The sequence below is a fragment of the Pteropus alecto genome, unplaced genomic scaffold (genome assembly GCF_000325575.1).
Source record: "Pteropus alecto unplaced genomic scaffold, ASM32557v1 scaffold279, whole genome shotgun sequence".
Classification (NCBI taxonomy): Eukaryota; Metazoa; Chordata; class Mammalia; order Chiroptera; family Pteropodidae; genus Pteropus; species Pteropus alecto.
In genome coordinates, this window is record NW_006443262.1 from 962,731 (window position 1) to 984,135 (window position 21,405).

Sequence of the window (21,405 nt, forward strand, 5' to 3'; positions counted from 1 at the left end):
ATAGTACAATGGTTAGACATTTATATAATTTATAAGTAATCTCCCCAATTACTCTAGCACACACCTGGCACTACACACAGCCATTATAATAATATTAACTAAATTCCCTATGCTGCCCTACATCCCTGTGGCTGTTACATAGCTACTGATTTGTACATATTCATCCCTTCACCTTTTTTACCCAGCCTCCCAACCCCACTCCCCTCTGGCAATCATCAGTTTGTCTTCTGTATCTGTGAGTCTATTTTCATTTAGTTTCTTCATTTCTTTCGTTTCTTAGATTTCACATATCTTTTTCTTTTTCTGTCTGACTTATTTCACTCAGCATAATACCCTCTAGGTCCACCGTGTCGTTACGAATGGTAAGATTTCATTTTTTTTAAGGCTGAGTAATATTCCATTTTTTTTTATATGAACCATAACTTCTTTATCCAGTTGTCTATTGATGGGCACTTACATTGCTTCCAAATCTTGGCTACTGTGAATAGCACTGCCATGAACATAAGGCATAGATCTTTACGAATTAGTGCGTTGATTTTCTTTGGATAAATACCCAGAAGTGCAATTGCTGGATCAAAAGGTTGTTCTATTTTCAAGTTTTTGAGGAACCTCCAAACTATTTCCCACAGTGGCTGCACTAATTTGCGATCCCACCAACAATGAACCAGGATTCCCTTTTCTCTACATCCTCACCAAAACTTATCATTTTTTGATTTAGTGACGATGGCCAACCTGACAAATGTGAGGTGATATTGCATTGTGGTTTTGCTTTGCATTTCTCTGATAATTAGTGACCCTGAGCATCTTTTTATATGGCAGACAATCAGGTCTTAACCTCAGTATCAATCTCAATTACCCCACTGAGTTAAATGGAATTGAGTAGAATTACATAGTTGAATAGAATTTCATCAATAGTCTAAGGGCAATGTTTCCACATTCTTTTTATAAATTTGTTTTACTATAACTAGGACAAATATGAATGGAACTTAAATTAATAAAGATTGGTCTTTTATATCTAGATTTAATTTTTATTAAAAGTAGATTCATATGTTAACTATCTGTAGGTATAAGATCACTTACTAGACAACCCTATATCATAACCAAAGTCATCTATTTATTTTCTCTTACCCGATCTAAAGCCACATGTACTATCATATGTGTTCCTCAGCATTCTTTTATGAAATATTTTTTAGAAAAGAAAGTCATTTTTATACCAATAACAGCAGTGGATGCAATTTTACTTTTTTATAATTTATGTTAATATTTAGAGGCAATAACACTAAAGTAGGCAATTTAAAATAGCTAAATAATAGACATTGCTATCTAAATTGCATACATGTTTATAGATGTATGTATATTATATTTATATCTACAGATGCCCTGCTGCATTTTCTAAGGCATTTGGCCAGGACCATATGGCAAGCTCAGATTGGGCAAAACCCCATATTCTCTGCAGTGTGCATCGCATTTTGATGGCTATTTTTGACATTGTTGTTTCCAATAACAAGGATCTAAGAGTAATAAGAGAGCAAACATTGGGCAATTCTAAATACGATAATTATACCTATAATTTCAGCCAGAAAAGACCATTATTAAAATAGGCTTGTGGCAGTTATTGGAAATTTAAAACATCACTTCCAAGCCCCCCCACCCCTTTTCGTTTTTTTTGGTTTATCAAGTCATTCTGGTTAACAGACTTTGGTATTAAGATTTTTTTTTCCATTCATTTCATCAACAGTTAAAAACAAATTGACCAATAGATATAGCTGAGTTACACAGGAGAATAACAAGCACCAGTTATCAAGATTGTTCACTTGAAACATACATATTAATATCTAGAAGGAACATGTTTATAACACTAGAAATAAAAGACTACGAGGAAGTGTTCATCTTTTCTAATTGTTGAATTGCTTGAACGTATGATTATATCAACTCTTCTCATTTTCTTTTTATTTCCTACAGTTAAAGTCTTTTGTTCACTGTTTTTCTGTGTGGTTCAACTACTCATATTCCATATCTCAAAATCACCAGGGGCTCGGAAAATGCAGATTTGGTGACCTCATCCCAGACAAACTGAGTTAGTTTCCCTCTTTCTCTCTCTCTCTTTGCTGCTAGATTTTTGGTTTATTGTTTATTCATTTTAATGTAAGTTTGGTTCTTTATCCTTCTTTCCATTAAACATTATCTTATGAATTACAGCTTTACATAATTTTTGTAGTATCTTTTTGTTACCCAGTCTTTTAACGAAGATTGCCAAATATTCATCAGACATGCATTTTATCAGAATTCCATCAGTTTAATCATACAAATTATCGATTAAAATGCCATAAAGAAGAGGGAGGAAGACAGAGATCCACTACTCTGTAATTAGCACACCTTGAAGATAATTGCTTATTTAGTCATGAACCTCATCTCTGTCTTATCCACAAAGACACCATGAAAGACAGCTACATGTTGCACTTAAAGAACCTTTGTTTAAAACAATCTGCTTTTCTCAAGTCTGGCAAACTCTTTTTAAAAATGACTAAATAATCATGCAAATGATAAAGACCTAATATTTTTATATGAGGAGTTCTTTGCAAACAAATAATTAGAAAAGCAATATGCCTTTAGAAAAATGAGCAAAAGACGAATAGTTTTTACAAAGATAGTCAATAAGAGAAAACAAAAAACCTATCTTTATTAATAGCCAAGTTGTTCAAAAAACAACAAAATAACTTTTGTCTTCAAATAGCTTAGTTTTTAAAATGATAATATCTAGCGTCAGAAAGGAGGAAGAAAATTGGTGGTTTCATACACTGTTAATAAGAATATAGATTGCTAATCACTTTTCTCAAATGAGTCAAAAGCTTAGAAATCTCTCACTTTCAATCAGTAATTCAACTTCTAGTAATTTAATCCTAAGAAACCCTAGATTTTCGCACACATTGCATTCTATAACTGCCAGATATAAGACATGATCTGAATGTATGACAATTGTGAATTTCTTAAACACATTAAGGTATATGTACCTGATGGAATATTATGCAGTGATTAAAATTTAATTTTAGAGCAGCAGTTTTCATCTTTTTTTTTTACCACCCACATTGGACATAGTAATACATTGTATTTGTGTGTTTGTGTGTATATGTGTATATTGTGTTACTATGTAAACTGTACTTGTGTCCATTTATATGTGTGTAGAACTAAAATAACATTTCAGATGCAATGTTTTCTTATTACGTGCAACACACTCTGATATATTTGGATCTAATCTATAATATTTAATTTTTTCTTAATTGTTGGTAGCATCTTTTTAAATAGATTGACTTAGCCACTAATGTGATGAATTTGAACAAAACATTTTAGAAGAAATATATGTAACATGGATAATTGATCAAAATATAATCATTTTAATACACCTGTTAGTCATAATAAGCCATAAAACTATGCACAGTATAATTTCAGTTTAGTAAAAAAATAAGATTTAAAAAATCATATTTTTGTACAAAAAGGTAAAGGGATATATTAGTATGTAAATAACTGTATTTCAGGTAATGTTTATTTCTTCTTTATATTTTTCTATGTTTTCCTCATTTTCTCTAATAGACATACACTACTGTTAGGAAAATATTTTTAGTAAAGGAAATGAGAGTATTTGGCTTTACTTGTCTTTCTTAATCAGTATTTAAATGTTAATATGTTCATAAACTATTTCTTTTTAGTATGCCACAGAATTTTTTTCAGTGTTAAACATTAAATACACCGGCCCAAACTAGCTACAGAATCTTTCCTTCTTTCCTTTCTTCCACATGTCAACAATTTGAGCTTATCTCTAACTTTCTAAGAATTCACTCTTCACAGTTTTGCTAAAATAATTCACTGTTTCAGTAAACTCATGTGCAGGTGTCCCTGGGAAAACTGGTTTCATTTAAATCAGGGAAGAGCTTTCCAATCACCTGGCTCAGCTTCAATTCCTTCCTAACGTCTTCCCAGTTCATTTTTGTAATTGGGACAACTGGGGCAAAACAAGAGCTGAAGAGACCCAGATTCTGTCAGTTAATTAGCTAATATTTGTTGTGTTACCCGTGTCCCTGATTCCTCATCTAATTGTGCCTCTTCTCCTCCAAGTTAAAAGTTTTTTATCCCAGATATTTGAATCTTGTTACCCTGGTTTCTAGAAGTTTATTCTTAAAATGTGATTTCCAGCCAAGGAACTCAACTCATGCAAAAAAACAAGTGTGCATTTGGGGACTTCTTTAATATTAATATTGTTTAACAGCTGAAGATTGCTTTGCCAAGCCAGGTGACTTAGAGAATTATACAAAATGGCATGTAAATGCAGTATAGGGTTGATTCTAAGAGCAAGAGTCCAGAGAGGCGAATGGTGGACGAGTTCAGGGGACAGTTAACAGACTTCAGCAAGGACATGGATAAGAAGTTCACTTTTGAAGAGTGGGTGAGATCTGAACAGGTAGTTAGATGCCAGGATAGGTGACCTGGGCTGCGAGAGGAGCAGGTTATCAAGCCTGCCAAAGGATCTTTTTGTGGAGTGATAACACACAGTTTGAAAGGCCAGGGAAGCCAGATTATGAAGGATTTTAAAAAGAAGAAAGGGCAAATCTTTTTTATATGATAACTGTATTATGAATTAGATGCATTCTATATTCCTGTAGGTGCCAGCTCAAGTCTGAGGTTTATTCTGTCCTGAAACTGATTATGTGCTTCTTTGTCTAGCATCTTGTTCACTAACCAAAAACAGTATCACAAAATCTCATAAGATCTCGAATTTTTGTGTCATTTTGTTCTGAGTTTCTGTCTTTGTCTTTCTGAACAGATTTCTGTTTACAGTGTAATCTATTTCCTTTAAAATCTAGCAATAAAGGGTATAAATCACATAACAAATATATAGTCATTTGATTTTTAAAAAGCACCATTCATGAGAATTCAACTGTAAACAATTTGGTAAAAATTGTTATTGGTAAGGGTTTTTTAGCCCTTTTTGTTTCCAAAATTAAGATTAGAATTTAGCTATAAAAATTTCTCAGATTCTTCAACTTGGAAAAGTTATGAAAGATAATTGTCAGGGGCTCATTCCACACAGTCTCCAAGGGACTGTGCTAAAAAAGATTGTTACAAAATGGCTGATGTGCAAATATATTCTTTCCCACTTAAAAGTAAAGATCAATGTTCTTTTTAATTTAAGATTCTCCAATACAGCGAGCGATCAATATTTCTTTGTGCACTAGAATATTGCCTTTGTATTTTTCTTTCTGATGTGTGAACAAGGCAAGATGTGCACAGGGTTTACAGATAGAGCCAATTGATCCAGACCTTCAACTCTAGATGACTCATTGGTCATCTGGGCTATTTACTTTGGCCCCAGATTGGGGCTCTTAAGTTCTTTTTACTGTTAGTTGTAGTTCTTTTTACTGTAAATTTGCCTTTTAGTTGTCTCAATACACAAAACAAATATCCTTATTACAAATTTGATAAGTTTATATTATGCAAAGTGTTTTATTGTGTGACTATATTAAAATGTATGCATAAGATTTCCCATTTTTATTCATCTGTTTGTCTATTATCACAAAACCCCAGGTTTACTGTATGCCTGTGTTTCTCTTCGAGCTTCCATAAATGAGTTCTTTTTTTTTTTTTTTAATTATCTCCTGGGACAACAGCCTATCAAGCTAAACTTGTGCCTCACTTTCTTCTTAATGAAGCCCATACTGGGCCAAGTACTAACAGCTTCAAGGATATTTGGGGAAAAATTTTTGAGAGAACCGTGTTACTATTTATTACATTTACAGTCCAAGTAAAAAAATGATTTTATCTGAGTTTCAAATGGCTTCCTATTTCAATGTATCTGCTTCACTTTTTTCCCAATAGTTTGAACAAAATTACATTAATCTATGGGTTTAAAAGCAATAGTTTTATATTAATATCTTTCCCCGCTTCTTCTACTGTATAAGAATTCACTCTTATGCCTCCCCATCCCTCCAATGATATTTGAAACAGTAAGCACTTTTTAAAAATACATTATCTTCAGAATGAATATGTATACATTTATATTATATATACATTTATATTAATAGCAAGAGAATACAGTAGTAAATATAGGAAACAGTATAGTCTTCAAGTATAGAAAACTAGTTTTTTGATTCCAACATTGTTTAATTAACTTACTTGCCCATGTTTTGAATGAAAAAGCAGTATAATTTCAGCTTCCAATTTATTAGCAATTTTCTGCTTTTCTCAGAGTCAAAATAGTGACTTCAGTTCTTGGTGTCCTAATGTGAAAGCATATAACCAGAATAACAATAATAATTATTATTATTAATAAAATAGCCAACATAAACAGAGTATATAGAAGTTTCAATAATAGTTTTAAGCATTTACTTGTTTTATTCTTCAGAAATAGCTTTTAAAGTAGATAATATTATTATCCACATTTTAGGGATGAGCAAAAAGCGCAGAAGAGGTGTCAAGAAGAAAAAACATATTTTGTTTATAAGGCCAATATATAATGGAAAGTAGGGTGTATTGTTAATAATCTGCTTTTTCTTTTATTACTTTTCCTCCCACAAAACAATTAGAGCTAAGTGAGGAAAACCTTTGCTAAACTTTGGCATCTTCTACTGTTAGTTGCTAAAAGCTAAGTTGCGAATTCTTTTGCCCAATTAAAAGAAAATGGTGCTTGGTTTTTGCTACCACTGCTCAAGTCAGCAAAAAGTTCCTTGTCAGTTACTGTACAGTGTGTAAAGAAAACTTGATTTTTGAATTATTAATCATTTCTTAAACATCTTGTGCTTTTCCCAAAACGTGGTCATGAGTGATGATTTTTCTCCCAACACCACACCACTCCCTTATTAAACTCTATCTGAGCCACATTAGCTAGTAAATTAAGAAGACCATTGACTATTTGACTAGTTTAATATTAAAATATTATATTTCTTAAAAAACATTTTGATTTTCTCCTTATTATTTTAACTTCTAAGAAGCACAAATTCCATTCAATAAGTGGATCAACTAAAATATATACAATAAAAGATGGAACATAAATCACCAATCAGCAATCTGCTATTCTGATCAGAAATTTTAAATTTCTTATCTCTCTAAATACTTGTAATTAACAGGGACAGTTTTGGTTTTCAAGATTTCCCTCCAAAATGAATATGCATTCTAGATATTAACACAATATGTGGAATCAGTATTTATGGGATTTTTTCTGGGCTTGGGGTTGGAGGAAATCAGATGGAAAAGGACAGGGAAATGTCTACAATTTGAAGTAGGGTGCACATAGACTTTTATCTTTACATGTATAATTGGCACCTTTATCTCCATTACTATATAGGATAAAGAACAGACTCAATCTTGAGTTTCCAACAATCACACCCTCAAAAATGCATTTAATTTAAGTAAGTCATACTCTATGCATATCTGAATATTTATCAATGTAACGCTAGTTCCAGCGATTGACCAAGAATGCATTCACATTGCTATCTTTCAGAGCAACTTATGAAGTTTTGTTGTAAAATGTTTAAAACCAGTTGCTAACCTAGGTGTTGCATCATTGCTAAGCCTCAATGAACGTTTATGGACATGTTTTATGATTTGCTAATCTGTGCTGTGAACCCATCAGTCTGTTTGCAGTGGGGAGGAAGTGGGCAGGAGGAATGGGAGGGTGGAATAAGAGAGGCTCATTTTGTTCGATGTGTTGGCGGGAAGGAAATTGGGCATGAAGTTTGAACTAAGCTGTACCTAACGGGTTCCATTTCCACCCTTGCACAAAAATCAGCTGCAATAGATAGATGTTACTCATAAGCAGATTTTCAGTGATCATACTGTTTTCTTTGTTTATCCTTGTTTATATTTTTTCTCAGGGGAAATCTGTCACGTCAAAGAGGTTAACAAGCCTCGTTCAGTCTTACTAAATGGATCACCTTGTAGCATGGAAACAGACTGAGTCGCTGCATATACTTTGTAGCTCTTTGTTGTTACCTGGAACAGAGGACATTAGACCAAGATGTTGCATGAGCAAAGGACCTGAATTGTTCTTTCATTGTGTGCATTAAGGCATTGCAATCTCCAAGGGACTCTGCCATCTCAATGCCTCCATTTCAAAGTGTTGTCTGCTTACTTCCCCCTTGTACTAAGCTGGATCCGTGTCTTTTCCTTTTTATCAAGTTCGAGTGAAGTAAATCTTTTATTTTTCCCTTTCTCTCTCTTTCTCTTAAAGCTTCTGCTAGACACACAGTTCACAGAAAATTCAGTCAGTCACAAACTGGAAGAATTGAAAAAGAAAAAAAAGCATATATCAATAAGTATACATATGGCTTCACATTTATTAAACAATAAATTAGCACAGAAAGTTTTATTTCACCAATATATCCACAGTCAGAAACAAGCTCATATCTTTGTTGTCTGTACATTCTCAGTTAATGTTTCTTGCATTTATTTTTATACCATATTTAAATAAGAAACACCTTTTACTCCAAATGTATTAAAGTTGATTCCTTCTCTGTAAATTTGTGTATGTTTATATTGTTGTTTTATCTTTCATTAAAAGATTCAGAATCTCATTGCATTTGTAACTTTTGACTTCTATAACTAAAAAAAACAAAAAAACAAAAAACAAACGCTGAGACAGCATCGACAAATGTAGAGTTGCAATTTGAACTATTGCCCTGAAAGCTTCAGGGTTTCAAGACAAGCTTTGATGGTACAGCAATCAGGAACAGGTTGAAAGTATTTCACCTGAGGGCTAATCCAAGGACCAGGGAGACTCTTTCTTCTTGTGTTGTGGAAAAATGGCACAAAGTGGCCTTCCACTCTTTCAGAGCTGTTTACAAGTCTTTCTGCCTCATTACAAATATGCATCTCTGTTTTGCTAATGAATATTATATTACAATTAGGTTTGACTGTGACTGCCCAATTGAAGAACTGATTTTTTTTTTTTAAGTATGATTCTAAAAATGGCTTAGGTTGGTAGCTCTTAACTCTGATAGTTACAAATTCCTTTGAGAACATAATGGTAATTACCAACATTTAATGAGCGCTAAGTGCCTGCCACTGTATTATGGTCTTCAAATGCCCATAAAATCCTCATATTTAATCCTTATAGCAACCCAGTAAGATCATATCTGCAATTTTGAGAATAGTGAAGCAGAGAGAAGTTAAGTAACATGTTCAAAGTCACACAGCCAAGTGGTAGGTTGGAATACAAATCTAGGCAGTCTGATTCCAGAGTCTGCTATCTTGGTACAAGTGATATACCACACTAATCCACTATACCGGGGCCCCCAACCCCCCAAGCTACGGACCAGTATTGGTTCGTGGCCTGTTAGGAACCGGGCCGCACAATAGGAGGTGAGCGGCACGCAAGTGAAGCTTCATCTGTATTTGAGCTGCTCCCCAGTGCTAGCATCACCATCTCAGCTCCAACTCAGATCATCAGGCATTAGATTCTCATAGGAGCACTGGTACCTGGTGCCAAAAAAGATTGTGGACTGCTGCTCTATATTCTACAACCTCTTTTTGCAAAAGGTAATTGAAAATTCACGTACATTCTCACATAGAAAACATTTGCACTGAATTTTTGGACATTCACAGAATACCCTGCGAAACTCATCCAGGTGAAAAACCTAATTCCCTTTAAGGGCTCGATCAGTGACACAAAATTTTGCCCAGCCAGGACATGGGCTTTACCTGTTTGCTTTCACATCTGCCAAGGCATTGCAGACTCTGGTTATTTAAAAAAAGAGATCTAGTTATTAATGACTATTAATTACTGTAGATAAATTTAAATTCTTAAAACTTTACCAGCACTAGTGAGAAATCAGTAGGGAGTCCATTGACTATAAAACTGCCACAAAATGAAAGAAACTTAGCAGAAGAAATTTGTATGTAGGCTATAATTTGAACATTGGCTAGTTTAAGAAAGATTTAATTATATGTCCATATGGCTTTTTAAAAATAATGCATAATATGCAAAAGACACTAAGTTTATTGATGTTCTTCCTTAAAACTTGAAAGAAAACCATAAACCTATTAGAAGGATAGGATGCATAACAATGACCCTTACACGGAAATGACTGATTATTTTGGTGGTTATCTTTCATAAATGGTCAATCCTCAAAAACCCATTTTTACAGACAATTCTAAATCATAGGTTTACACAGAAATGGATGGCCATAGAGGGCAAAGAAGAGAAACCCTCAGGCAAATATCCCCAAGTCAGGAGCTCCCAGAAAAAAACGTGAGTCCGTTTCTGAGTTCAAGTACATAAAAGCTTTAAATGGCCTAGTGACTCCAATTAACATGGTTTAGCCAATACTCAGGATATGAAGACGGTGGCATTTCAGAAGCACAGAGGAAGGTTTATGAGTTCGATGTAGCTAACGCACAGGCGTAGCAGCTGTCTCTCACTCACCTTGTGACAGTTTGATTTATAAGCACAGGTAAAAATCTCCCCAGTTTTTAATCAATAAAATGGTTTGTAAGAATAAATAAGAATTGATCAAATGGTTTCTGCCTTAAAGCAATTTAAAAAGTTATCCACCAAAGTAGTGGCCTGGACTTCCTTCACTTACATTACAAAACTACTTAATTCATCTTCTAAACTGCATTGACCAGATTCTTCCTTTCGATGTTACAGTAATGTTTCCTGCAAAGAATTATCTGCTTGAATCAGAGTGATAGAAATGTAGTCAGCAAACTTACCTAAGCTGTCTTCTGTCAGATGCCAGGAAAATGAATGAATGCAGAAACCTTCCTTTTTCATTATGACAGATATGAGTTAGTCTTGCTATTCAGGACTTGCAGAAGCATCTCCCATTCAACTATCTCCCAATAGTTGAGGGCTCACTTCTCTTTATAGACATATAATGGGAGCGTATGAAGAAAGGCAAGTCTTAGCTATCAGCATGAATTCAGTCCAGCCTACATTTACCAATTATCTCTACACATAGGATTTTGTGTCCTTAAATGCATACTTGAAAGAGCACATTTACAATAGCCAGTGTTTTCACTGTTATCCATAACTATCTCTTTGCCTACTCTAAACCCCTCTAAAATAGTGGTACTCAATCTTTTTGGCACCAGGGATTGGTGCTCCTATGAGAATCTAATGGCTGATGATCTGAGGTGGAGCCGAGGCAGTGATGCTAGCATTGGGGAGCAGCTGCAGACAGATGAAGCTTCACTCATCCACCGCTCACCTCCTGCTGTGCGGCCCGGTTCCTAATAGGCCACAGACCGATACTGGTCTGCAGCCCCAGGGATTGGGAACCCCCACTCTAAAACTTTAGCATGAGCCAAACAAAAGTGCCAATCCATCTCCTAAGTCATTTCAAAAAATAGTGAGAGATGGTTAAGAATTTGATAAATGTGAAGGACAGAGACAGAACTAAACTCATGCATTATACTCCAAATGAGGTATCAAACATAAGATATCATTATTTTAAAATCAAATTAAAACAGAAACTACTGTATGTGCCTCTGAATGCCTGGGGAAGTTTCCCTGGAGCTGAGATGTAGTGCATCACAACTTTATTTTCAAAACTTTATTAGTTCCATGTAGACATGAGTACTTCTTGACTCATAAACTGAGTAATAAATGTTTATGTTTTTATTAGCTTATAGATCCTTAATTATTTCATTTTTTTTAGAAATTACATAATTTGGAGTATGTTTGCTATCTTTTTAAGGTTAATAACATCTAACTCCAATATTGGTTGAAGTGATTAAGACAATGAATCTAAATTATCAAGCACAGTATTTGGTACACAATCGGTAGTCAGGAAATAACATTTATCTTTCCTTCTTCCCTTTCTTTTCATCCAAAAGGTAATCTTTGTAAAAAGGTAGAAGACATGTCCAAACACCTTTCCCATCTGTGGTGAAATCAGGGGTGAAGTTCAGTTGGCCAAAGCTTAGTGATGAATCAGGACAGCAGAGACCAGAGGGACAATCTGGAGAGCTGTCAGGTGTGATGGTGGGTTGGGAACCAACCAGATACAGTCCATAAAGAATCAGGACCAAAAGGGCGATCAAAAAGTGAAACTGATAAGTCAAGGGGGCTGTGTCCTGAACAAATGGATTCTGGAAACCGCAGCTCTGGAAAACATAAATGGGGATTTTTAGAGAGCATCTGTGGCCTCACCTGTGTGTAGAACAGAAAGTCTTGTGGGAACCTAGCCAATATGAGCTATAGGTAAATAGGAGAGCAGATGATAGTAATAATGTAGCAGAGTGAAATCATACATCTTTCCCAGTTCAGAGTATCCAACAGTATCTTTGTTTGGCCCCAAAGAACAAGTATAGAACCTTCTCTTACCCTTAACACACTAATTTCCAGAGATCTCCTGGAAAAACACAGGAAAGTAGGAATTGGGTATAGGAAGACTGATTTGAGATGGGAGGTCATAAAGACTCTGAAACCTCTCAATGGTTTCATGAAACCTTCCATGGCACAATGGCTAGGGTATTTGGCAGGAGAGCTGTCAAGTTCAGGTTACATGATAGTCTCACTCAAGTAGCAACTGAGCATTTGGTAGGTGAAATGGCAATGTACAGGTAAAGGGAAATTTAGTTTATGAGATGAAAAGTGTACCCAGAATAGTTGTACCCAGGTCACAGAGTTTAAATTGGTTCTGTGGGATGATGACACAGAAATGAGGTATACAAATGCATTCCTCCTAGGCACTTTCTGGGCTGCATACATTATATGGAACCAACTTTATGGTGGCACATACTCTAACTTGCAGTGCTCATTCTTCATCCCTTTACTCTAAACTTCTTCTTGCCTTTAGCCTTCCCATCTTTCTTTAAATATTCGGGTACAAAAATTCTCTTTCTATTGCTTTTTTAAAGTAAATCTTAATGACCTTAGCATGAGATCGACTGGAAAGAGTCTCAGCTTCCTCTAAGCTAATATTTATGAAGATAGATTAAACGTATTCTGAATCCTCCTCTCACTACAGTGGAAATTATTTTTTAAAGTTCAAAATTATTAATTGCTGATTATGAAAATAAGAAAGGGAGTTATTTCCTACAAGAAAATAAACAAAGGGAACATTTGTTAATTAATGATCAAAAACTAAAATCACTCGATACAGAAGAACTGGGCATGGATCTAAGCAGAAAGTGCAGGAGTGGTGGCCAGGATTTCTCAGATCTCCATGGCTACAACCCAGTTGATGCTGACTGCCTTTCAGGAGCTCAGGGTGTGAGACACAACACTCCCATGAATAGAGACTGGGACAGCCTCACACGCGTCCCAAGATTACTAGAGAAGAACTAAACTATTTCCAATGCGTAGGACAAGAAGAGTCAGGATAATTTTATTTCATTCACACCTACGGGGACATAGTGAAACTTCAGAACGGTAATGATAGAGAATAGAAACAATATCCTAGATGTTACCAGGGAGGAAAGAAACATAAGTCTCATTGATATTATATTTATCTTTGGAAATGTAGAATGTCAGGAGTCAATAAAGAGAATCTCTGATTTTAGAATTCTATATCTAAATAAAAAAATCATCCAATTGTGTCAATTGCCAACAATTTCAGACAGGCCATATTTTAGTTTGTCTCAGATTTTCATTGACAGAAGCAGCAAAGAATGAACTCTATCAAGAAAAAATAAAGAAGTCTAAAGAATATATGTGGAAAATGAATTAATAATAATCAAAGAAATGGGTAAAAAAACTAAATGTGTATTTTCCATACAAACTCATTATAAAATTGAGAATGTTTAGTTACAACCTGGGAAGTAAACTTGGAAGTTGAAAGTTAAGAGACAATAGAAGGAAATAAAATATTTCAACTCTTTTGTCTTCTTTGTGAAACCTGAAGTAAAGATAAGCTTTATATTTAGCTAGAAAAATTTTAAATTTTTATTAACTATATATTTACATAAAGTAGAATATGAATACAGAAATGAAAAATATAACTTTTTAAACTCATAAAAGGAAAATGATAAAAAAAATTTATCTACACAATTAGAGGAAAGAAAGGAAACAAGAACATATTATACAACAAACACAAAATAATATGGAAGAAATAAATTCAAATATATTAGTAATTAAAATGCAGATAATAAATTTAAATCATCTCATAAAAAATTCTCAGATTAGACTAAAAAGGCATCAGGACTTCATTTATAAAAGATACCTAAAACAATACTACCCTCAAAGAATGGAACATAAGAATTTTGGGAAATGATGTGAAAAACAAATACTGACCAAAACAAAGTTTGTATATCTATTCAAAAACAATTCAATATAAAAAGCATTAATTGAAGTCGAGAGAAAGTTATATAGATAAAATAACCAAAAATCCATCAAAAACATAAAACAATCATAGACCTATATTCATCTTATAATATAGCCTCAAAACATAAACAAAGCTGCCCAATTTGACAAGTGCATACTTATAGTGGGAAACTAAAATACCACTTTCAAAGACTGGTGCAAAACTTATTCAAGATATAGAGTATTTGAATAACACAATTAACAAGATATGTGTGCACACACACATGCATTTGCACACACACGTGCATTTGCACACTAACGCACACAGCAGAGAAAATGTACTTTGTTTTCAAACACTCACAAAGCATTTAGAAATATTGACCAGATACTATATGTGAAGTAGGCTTAATAAATTATAAAAACTGGTATCATACAAATTATATTGTTTGCCAAGATACAATAAACATAGAAATCAGTCATAAAATGATAAATAAATAACCTTTCTCTAATGCAAATAAAATATGAAAGCAAAATGTTATATTTGTGAGTTAAAAAGAAATTTAAATGATAACATTAGGAAAATAAATCTACCTATCCACGAATCCAAGCTTTTACTCTAAAAAGACAAATCAAATATATAAGATCTCAAGATTAATTATGAAAATAAAAGATGTAGCAAAAATAAATAATATTTAAATTAAAGAAACTTTTCATGTTTTTTCTTCTTCCTTTTCCTTTTCTTTCCCTTCTTTAACAACTTTAAGTACATGTCATTAGGTGGGGATCCATATAGAGTGCTGGGAGAGTCACAGGGGCTCAGCAAGAGGTGTCAGAGACTGAGCAGGTCAAGGAGGATGTCCCCATAGAGAGGGCAGCCTGATATGGCCTATGGAAGGCTGGGCAGGGTGAGGACAGTGAGTGTCCACACGGTGGGCTCCAGCAGCCAAGGGACAGCTAGGGTGTCAGAAGACAAGCAGGGAGAAGAGGGAATCCCCAGTGCCTGAAGTACAGTTTTTGAAGACTGAGCAGAAGGAAGTGGGCCTCTAAAGAGAAGGGTGTCCCAGAAGAGGATGCACAGGATGTCAGAGGACATCCACCTGGGGAGTAGAGGGTAATTGGTCTAGCAGCATAGGATGTTAGAACCCCGAAGGGCTAAACAGGCATCCTTGTGAGGAAGGGGCGGTGTCAGCAGCAGCCAAAAGCAGGGCATTAAAACCAGAGCGGAGTAAAGAGGGTGTCAACAGGAGGCCAGCACAGGATGTCAGAGCCAGGGAAAGTTGGGTGTCTGTCTAGAGTGGAATCTAGAGGCCTGAGCATGTTAAAGATAGTATCCATATGGTGAGCAGACCAGTATGGGGTGTCGGAACCTGAGAAAGGAAAAGAAGACTACCATGCAGGGAATGACTCAACCCAAGGCGGGTGAGTAGGATATTCATGAATGGGAAGGGGAGTAAGGTAGGTAGGATATTTGTTGTCCCAAAAAAGGAAAGAAAGGCATTCTTACATAGTAGTAGGTGAAGGGTGAGGAAGTAACAGAGAACAGGGAAATGCTAGTGAAGACAGAGCAGACAGCCTTCTCACTCTTAGAGAAGGAGTTTAGAAATATGAAAGGGAGACAACTAGAATGAACCCTGAGATGTTTGATTAGCATTAGGGATATCAGTACGAACTCATTGTTTTCAATATATAGCAATGGATATAGATGTAATGTATACATACATGCATACATATAAATCAAACAAATAGATGTAATGTGTACATGCATACATGTAAGCCAAACCAGTTTCCTAGCTATGTCCACCAAGAGAGCCTAGGAGCAACTGCATCCCCATGGCAATGAGCACTTCGAGCTCCCAGATTATGGCTTCTACATGCTGCCTCTCCAAAGCTTCTTGGAGAAAACAGGAAATTTCAAGGCTGGGGCAGAGAAAGTGAAAGATAAGGACAGAACAGCTGGTTGGACCAGAAAGTACAGAGAGTGATGGAGAGATGTCAAAAGAACGAAGTCAGCTTAAAGGATAGTAACAGATTACCTAATGAATAAACAATTAGTGAATAAAATAGTAATCCTTGAGTCTAAATGGATACAAGTGAATGAATAAATGGAAAGTTTGATAGAGATAGGATATTCACATAGTTTCAGAGTAACTCCCCATAAAATCATGTTAATTACAAAAGAAAAATGAGAAAGTTTACAATGAAGAAACCTGGCAACACTAATTTAATTAATTCCAGAAAGGATCAAACCAAAGTCAAGCCCCCACTTTCTAGATGCAGTAGGAAGAATGTAGCACCGTTTCAGTGATACTCCTGCACAACCTGATTTTAATCATATGGAAATATCAAACTCAAATTGAGAAACATTCTACAAATTACCAACTTGTAATGTTCAAAATTGTCAGAGTCAAAAAAGTCAAGGGAAAATTAAAGAAATGTACTAAATTGAAGGAGATTAAGCAACATTACTAAATGCAATGCATGGTTATGGAGTGGATCCTTTTGCCTTTAAGCACGTTTACGGGCAATTGGCAAAGCTTGAATTGGCTTTGTACAATAGATTTTAGTAATAAATCAGTGATAATTTCCTAATGTTGATGATTGGATTGTTGGTATGTAGAAGAATGTTCTTGTTTGTAGAAAATACACACTAAAGTATTTGGGAGCGAATAGATATCTTGTCAGCAACTGCATCTCCAATGACTCTCAGAGGGAAATGATTTTTTGTAATTACTTGTAACAGTTTGAAATTGTTTTAAAAATAAAAAAATAATAAAAAGATAACTGTTTCAAATAGAGATAGTTTGGGTTCTTTGTGTATTGGGTTTGTTTGTTTGAAAAATAAAGGAATCTTTGAATAACTTTACTTCAATATCCGGAGGAAATGGATAAATTTCTAGAATATGATTTAGAGATTTCAGGTAAATCTTATAACTCTTATTCTCTTATAATGGAGCAACTAGAAATATTGGAAAACATTTTTAAAAATTATTTTAAATGTATAACTGAGTTCACAAGAAGAAAGATTATCCTGGGAGTGGAGAGGGAAGTAGAAATGCAAAATTGGAAGGCACTATAAGTAAGAAAATGAGAAAATGTCAATGAACAAACTATTAGAACTCATAAGAGATTTCAGCAGATATCTCATGTACATCTCAGATACATTGCTGATGGAAGGATTCATATATAAAATACAACATATTCTAAATAACAGCAATGACCAATAAGGAAAGATTGTGTAAAGCATTCAAAATAATTTTTTAAATTATAGTTAAGAATAGCAAAAGTAGATGAACTTTATAAAAACTAACATATTTTGTAGAAGAACATAAGGTAATACCTAAATAAATGGTGAGTGGGAATTTTTAATATTACACTCACATCGATTCTTTTCAAAATAATTTATAAATTTAATGCAATCTCAATCTACATCTAAATAGAATTATTTATGGAGCTTTTCAAATTAATTTTAAATTTATGTAGAAGCATAAATGTTCAAAAATAAATGTTTATCAAGAAGCTCCATGAAGCTATAATTTTAGAATAGCAAAATTCACCTAGGTATAGATTGATAGGTAAATGCAACAGAAAAGCACTCACTTCTAGGCAGAAGCATATAGGGAAGAATTATTGTATGATGGGGAAGCATCATGAATCAGTGAGGAGGATTTGGACTATTAAATGCATATTACTGAAACAATTAGGTATCTATGAAAAAAATTAAATCACAAAATACAAAGAAAGTTCAAATAGATCAATAATATAAATATGAAAAAGTAAACTACTTGAGTCAAATAGAAGACTAATGTTATGACCTTAGATTAGAAAGATATTAATTAAATTATTCCAAAATAAGAAAAATAAAACAGAAAATCATTAACAAATATGACTATATCAAACTTTTAAGTTTTTACTTAATCAGGAATAGTATATGCAAACATAAAAAAGCACCATACAAGTAAAAGAATATATATAACAAAGAATTCTTTTTAAAGATGTCACACCAAGAGAATTCCTTAAATTCAAGAAAGCAAGACAAACAACAGAAAACTTGTGCAAAATGTATGAACAGATACATTCACAGAATCCTAATAGCCAATAAACATAAGAAAAGATGATAAAAGATACCTGTAATCAGGAAAGTATAAATTTAAATAATGATACACTATTTTTTACCCATCAGATAGGCCGATATTTTAAAATCCAACAGTATTAAATATTAGTGAGGATACAAAATTATCACGTTCTCAGACACCTCACTGATGAGGGTAAAAATCATTACAACCATTCTGGAAGGCAGCTTGCTTTTATCTATTAAACGTGAAAATGTACATACCCAATTTCTCAGTCATTCTATTTTCAGATCTCTGTGTTAAAGAAATGCATAATGATAAGGAGACAGATACAAAGATGAGTATTGCACGTGCTTTATTATATTATGGAAAGGAAAGGTAACCACTCAATGCAATAGGGGAATCATGAAATGAAACTACTATAAATTATTATTCGGTTTTGTAAGAATGAATGATATCTGTATTTATCAATATAAATAGTTCTTAAAAATAACATTGAATAAAAAAGTGAGCTGTTAAATAATGTGTACAACTATTTTATGTTAAAAAAATCGGAAAAATAATTTGCTCTGTGTGTGTGTGTAAAAGTACATATAAGAATTGATAATAGTGATTGTATCTGCTTGGAGGTTGAGTCTGTGTGGATCACAACAGAGGTTAAAGTCAAGATGGGAATCAATTTCTAAATGTAACATTCTAATTTTTAAAGAAGTGATCATGTGTTTATATGTAACTTGCGTACTTTTTAAAACCTAAGGAAAAAAGGTCATAACAAATATGCCTAAAAGTTAACAGCAGCAAATTCTCACAGGTAGAAATGTGGATGAGTTTTTTTGTCTGACTTCAACATGTACATATTCTCTTTTTCTATTTCAGTAAAAGTGAAGTTGTTCAGACTGAAAATAAATAATCACTATTATTCATTTGGTTTCAAATAATTTTATAAACTTTTCAAGCCCTGAGAACTTAAAACGTTTAAGTCCTGCCCTAAATAGAAAAGTCCGAATTACCAAAAAGTTCCATTTACCTTGGACTTTTCTTTTCTGGCATATGTTTCCACTACAGAAGGTCGATTTGAGCATGTGTGTTAAAGTATTTGAATATGTTGCATTTCAGACGAGTTATGAGAATAAAAAGGTGCAATTATTTATTATAATTACTAATAAATTTAATTCATCATCTGTTGCAAAAAGAAAGCATGATATTTTGAGATTTGAGGGAGGATAATAGAGGCAATTATCTATTTAATGTACTCTCGGTAGAAGAGCAAATTAAACTATTAGAGATAAAGGCAGATTGTGGCCTGACATTTCTTGACTCTGTGTACAGAAAATGCCTGGCACTTGAGTATTTAATACACCAAGTCTTTGTGAGTCTAATGCCGATTTTGCTATTGTCTTCAGGCTCTGCAAGAATAGTGACAAATTAGTTGTGAAACCAGCAGAGCTTCCTACAGGTTTTACTAGGTTTGGTGTAGCCAAACATAAACTAGTCTCCGAGATGCCATGTCAGCTGAAAATGATCTACGGCCTTTTCGGTTTCTTGCAGTTTTTTCCTAATATTTAAAGCCTATCACCCTGGATTATGAGTTCCCTGATTTCTGAGTGAGAAAACAGTATCTTAAATATTTAAGGCTCCAGATCTGTGTGAGTGGATTTTGGCTCCAAGGACTGAAAACACTGCATATGGCTGGCATATTGGAGCAGCATTATGACATGACAACAAACCAGCCATGAACTAAAGATTTTTATCAGCAAGATAGGAACTCATATGACACCTTTACCTGATTTCACTGTGAATGTGATATTCAGGCAACTACATCATCTGAACAGACTAAAAGACATGATACTTGTTGGGAGAATATGTGCTAGCAAGGACTGATCTTATGGGCTTCTTAGGTAGGTCTTACTAATATAAAATCTATAGGGGAGAAAAATATGCATTTTTTATGTATTGTATTTAGACAGACTTCATGTTCTCCCTGTATCTGTCATCAACACTCACCACTTATTTAAAAAACAAGTAAGTTTAACAAGGTTATATGATGAAAGATCTATATATAAAAACCAACTGTTTTGGAAGCACTTTCAGAATTGTAAAGACCATTAGAAGTCTGATCCTTCATAAAAACAATAAAACTGCTTGCAAAAAATACATAGATAGAAGGTAGATAGATAGATAGATGATAGATAGATAGGTTTTTTTCAGAATTCTGAAAATTAACGAAAGGCTTGCAATAATTGGAAGGGCATTTATTAAGAAATCCATCTGAATTTTGGTAATAAGGGTGAGCTTTTGGTGTTTTAACTTGTCTATTCCCATCCCCATTTCCCTAGCTCCCCGGGAACCTTGAAAATCAAAAGCCTCACAACAACAGTGAAAGCCAGAAGCCTCATAGCCAGTGAATGGGGAAGAATGGGTTTGGACCTCCCCAAGAACCCTACCCCAAAAGATTAGTCCCTTTTAGACTTGTGTGGCAGCTCCTTGAAAGGCTGTTTTCAGGGCTTCCCTTTATTTGACCTGACTCAGAGCTTTCTATGTGAGAACAGCCTTACCACTCGAGTATTGGCTGAAAACCATCCATGATAAGTTTTTAATATCACAGCTGCTTGAGGCAATGACTTAGTTGGTGCTTAATGAGGCTGACCTAAAAAAAATGAAAGGAAAAACTGAGGAATGAGATGTCCATAGGAAACTTTGAAAAGCTCTGACATATTCCTAGGAATTTAAAAGATCACACACAGGGACAGCCCTTGACACACGACAAAGGAAAAAATCTGAGAAAGCCCTAATCTATAGCCTCTGATTATGCTTGAGCCTCTGAGAAAAGAGAAAGTGAAGGTTAAGGCAGAGTTATAAACCACTGGAGCACTGAAAATATACCCAACATACTCACAGAGCATCTCAGCAAATGCTTAGGAATTTATTGATTCAAGGAATTCAAGGAGATTTTTGTTCCATTTTTAATTATCAGTAAGCTAGCCAAGCAGGGACTTAAGCACTTGCACATGATAAAGAATATAGATTTAACAGAATTAGTCTAGGAAAGTCAGAAAACAAAATGAGAGCCAAGCTAATGACAAGAACAAACAACAATAA

At 34.2% G+C, this 21,405-nt stretch overlaps 1 protein-coding gene across 6 annotated transcripts in view; it reads left to right on the forward strand.

Annotated features, from left to right (window-relative positions):
* RGS7 (regulator of G protein signaling 7) overlaps window positions 1-8,561 on the forward strand; it is a 525,681-nt gene extending 517,120 nt beyond the window's left edge. For 5 of the 6 annotated variants that reach the window (XM_025041211.1, XM_025041212.1, XM_006924123.1 and 2 more), the window contains one exon: window positions 7,863-8,561. Coding sequence is in view for 3 of the 6 variants with exons in the window: in XM_025041212.1 (XP_024896980.1) it covers window positions 7,863-7,913 (51 nt within the window). In the remaining 3 variants the exon portion in view is untranslated. The remainder of the gene's footprint in view (window positions 1-7,862) is intronic. The other variant, XM_006924122.1, reaches the window with a different exon arrangement.
* The last annotated feature ends 12,844 nt before the right edge of the window (window positions 8,562-21,405 follow it).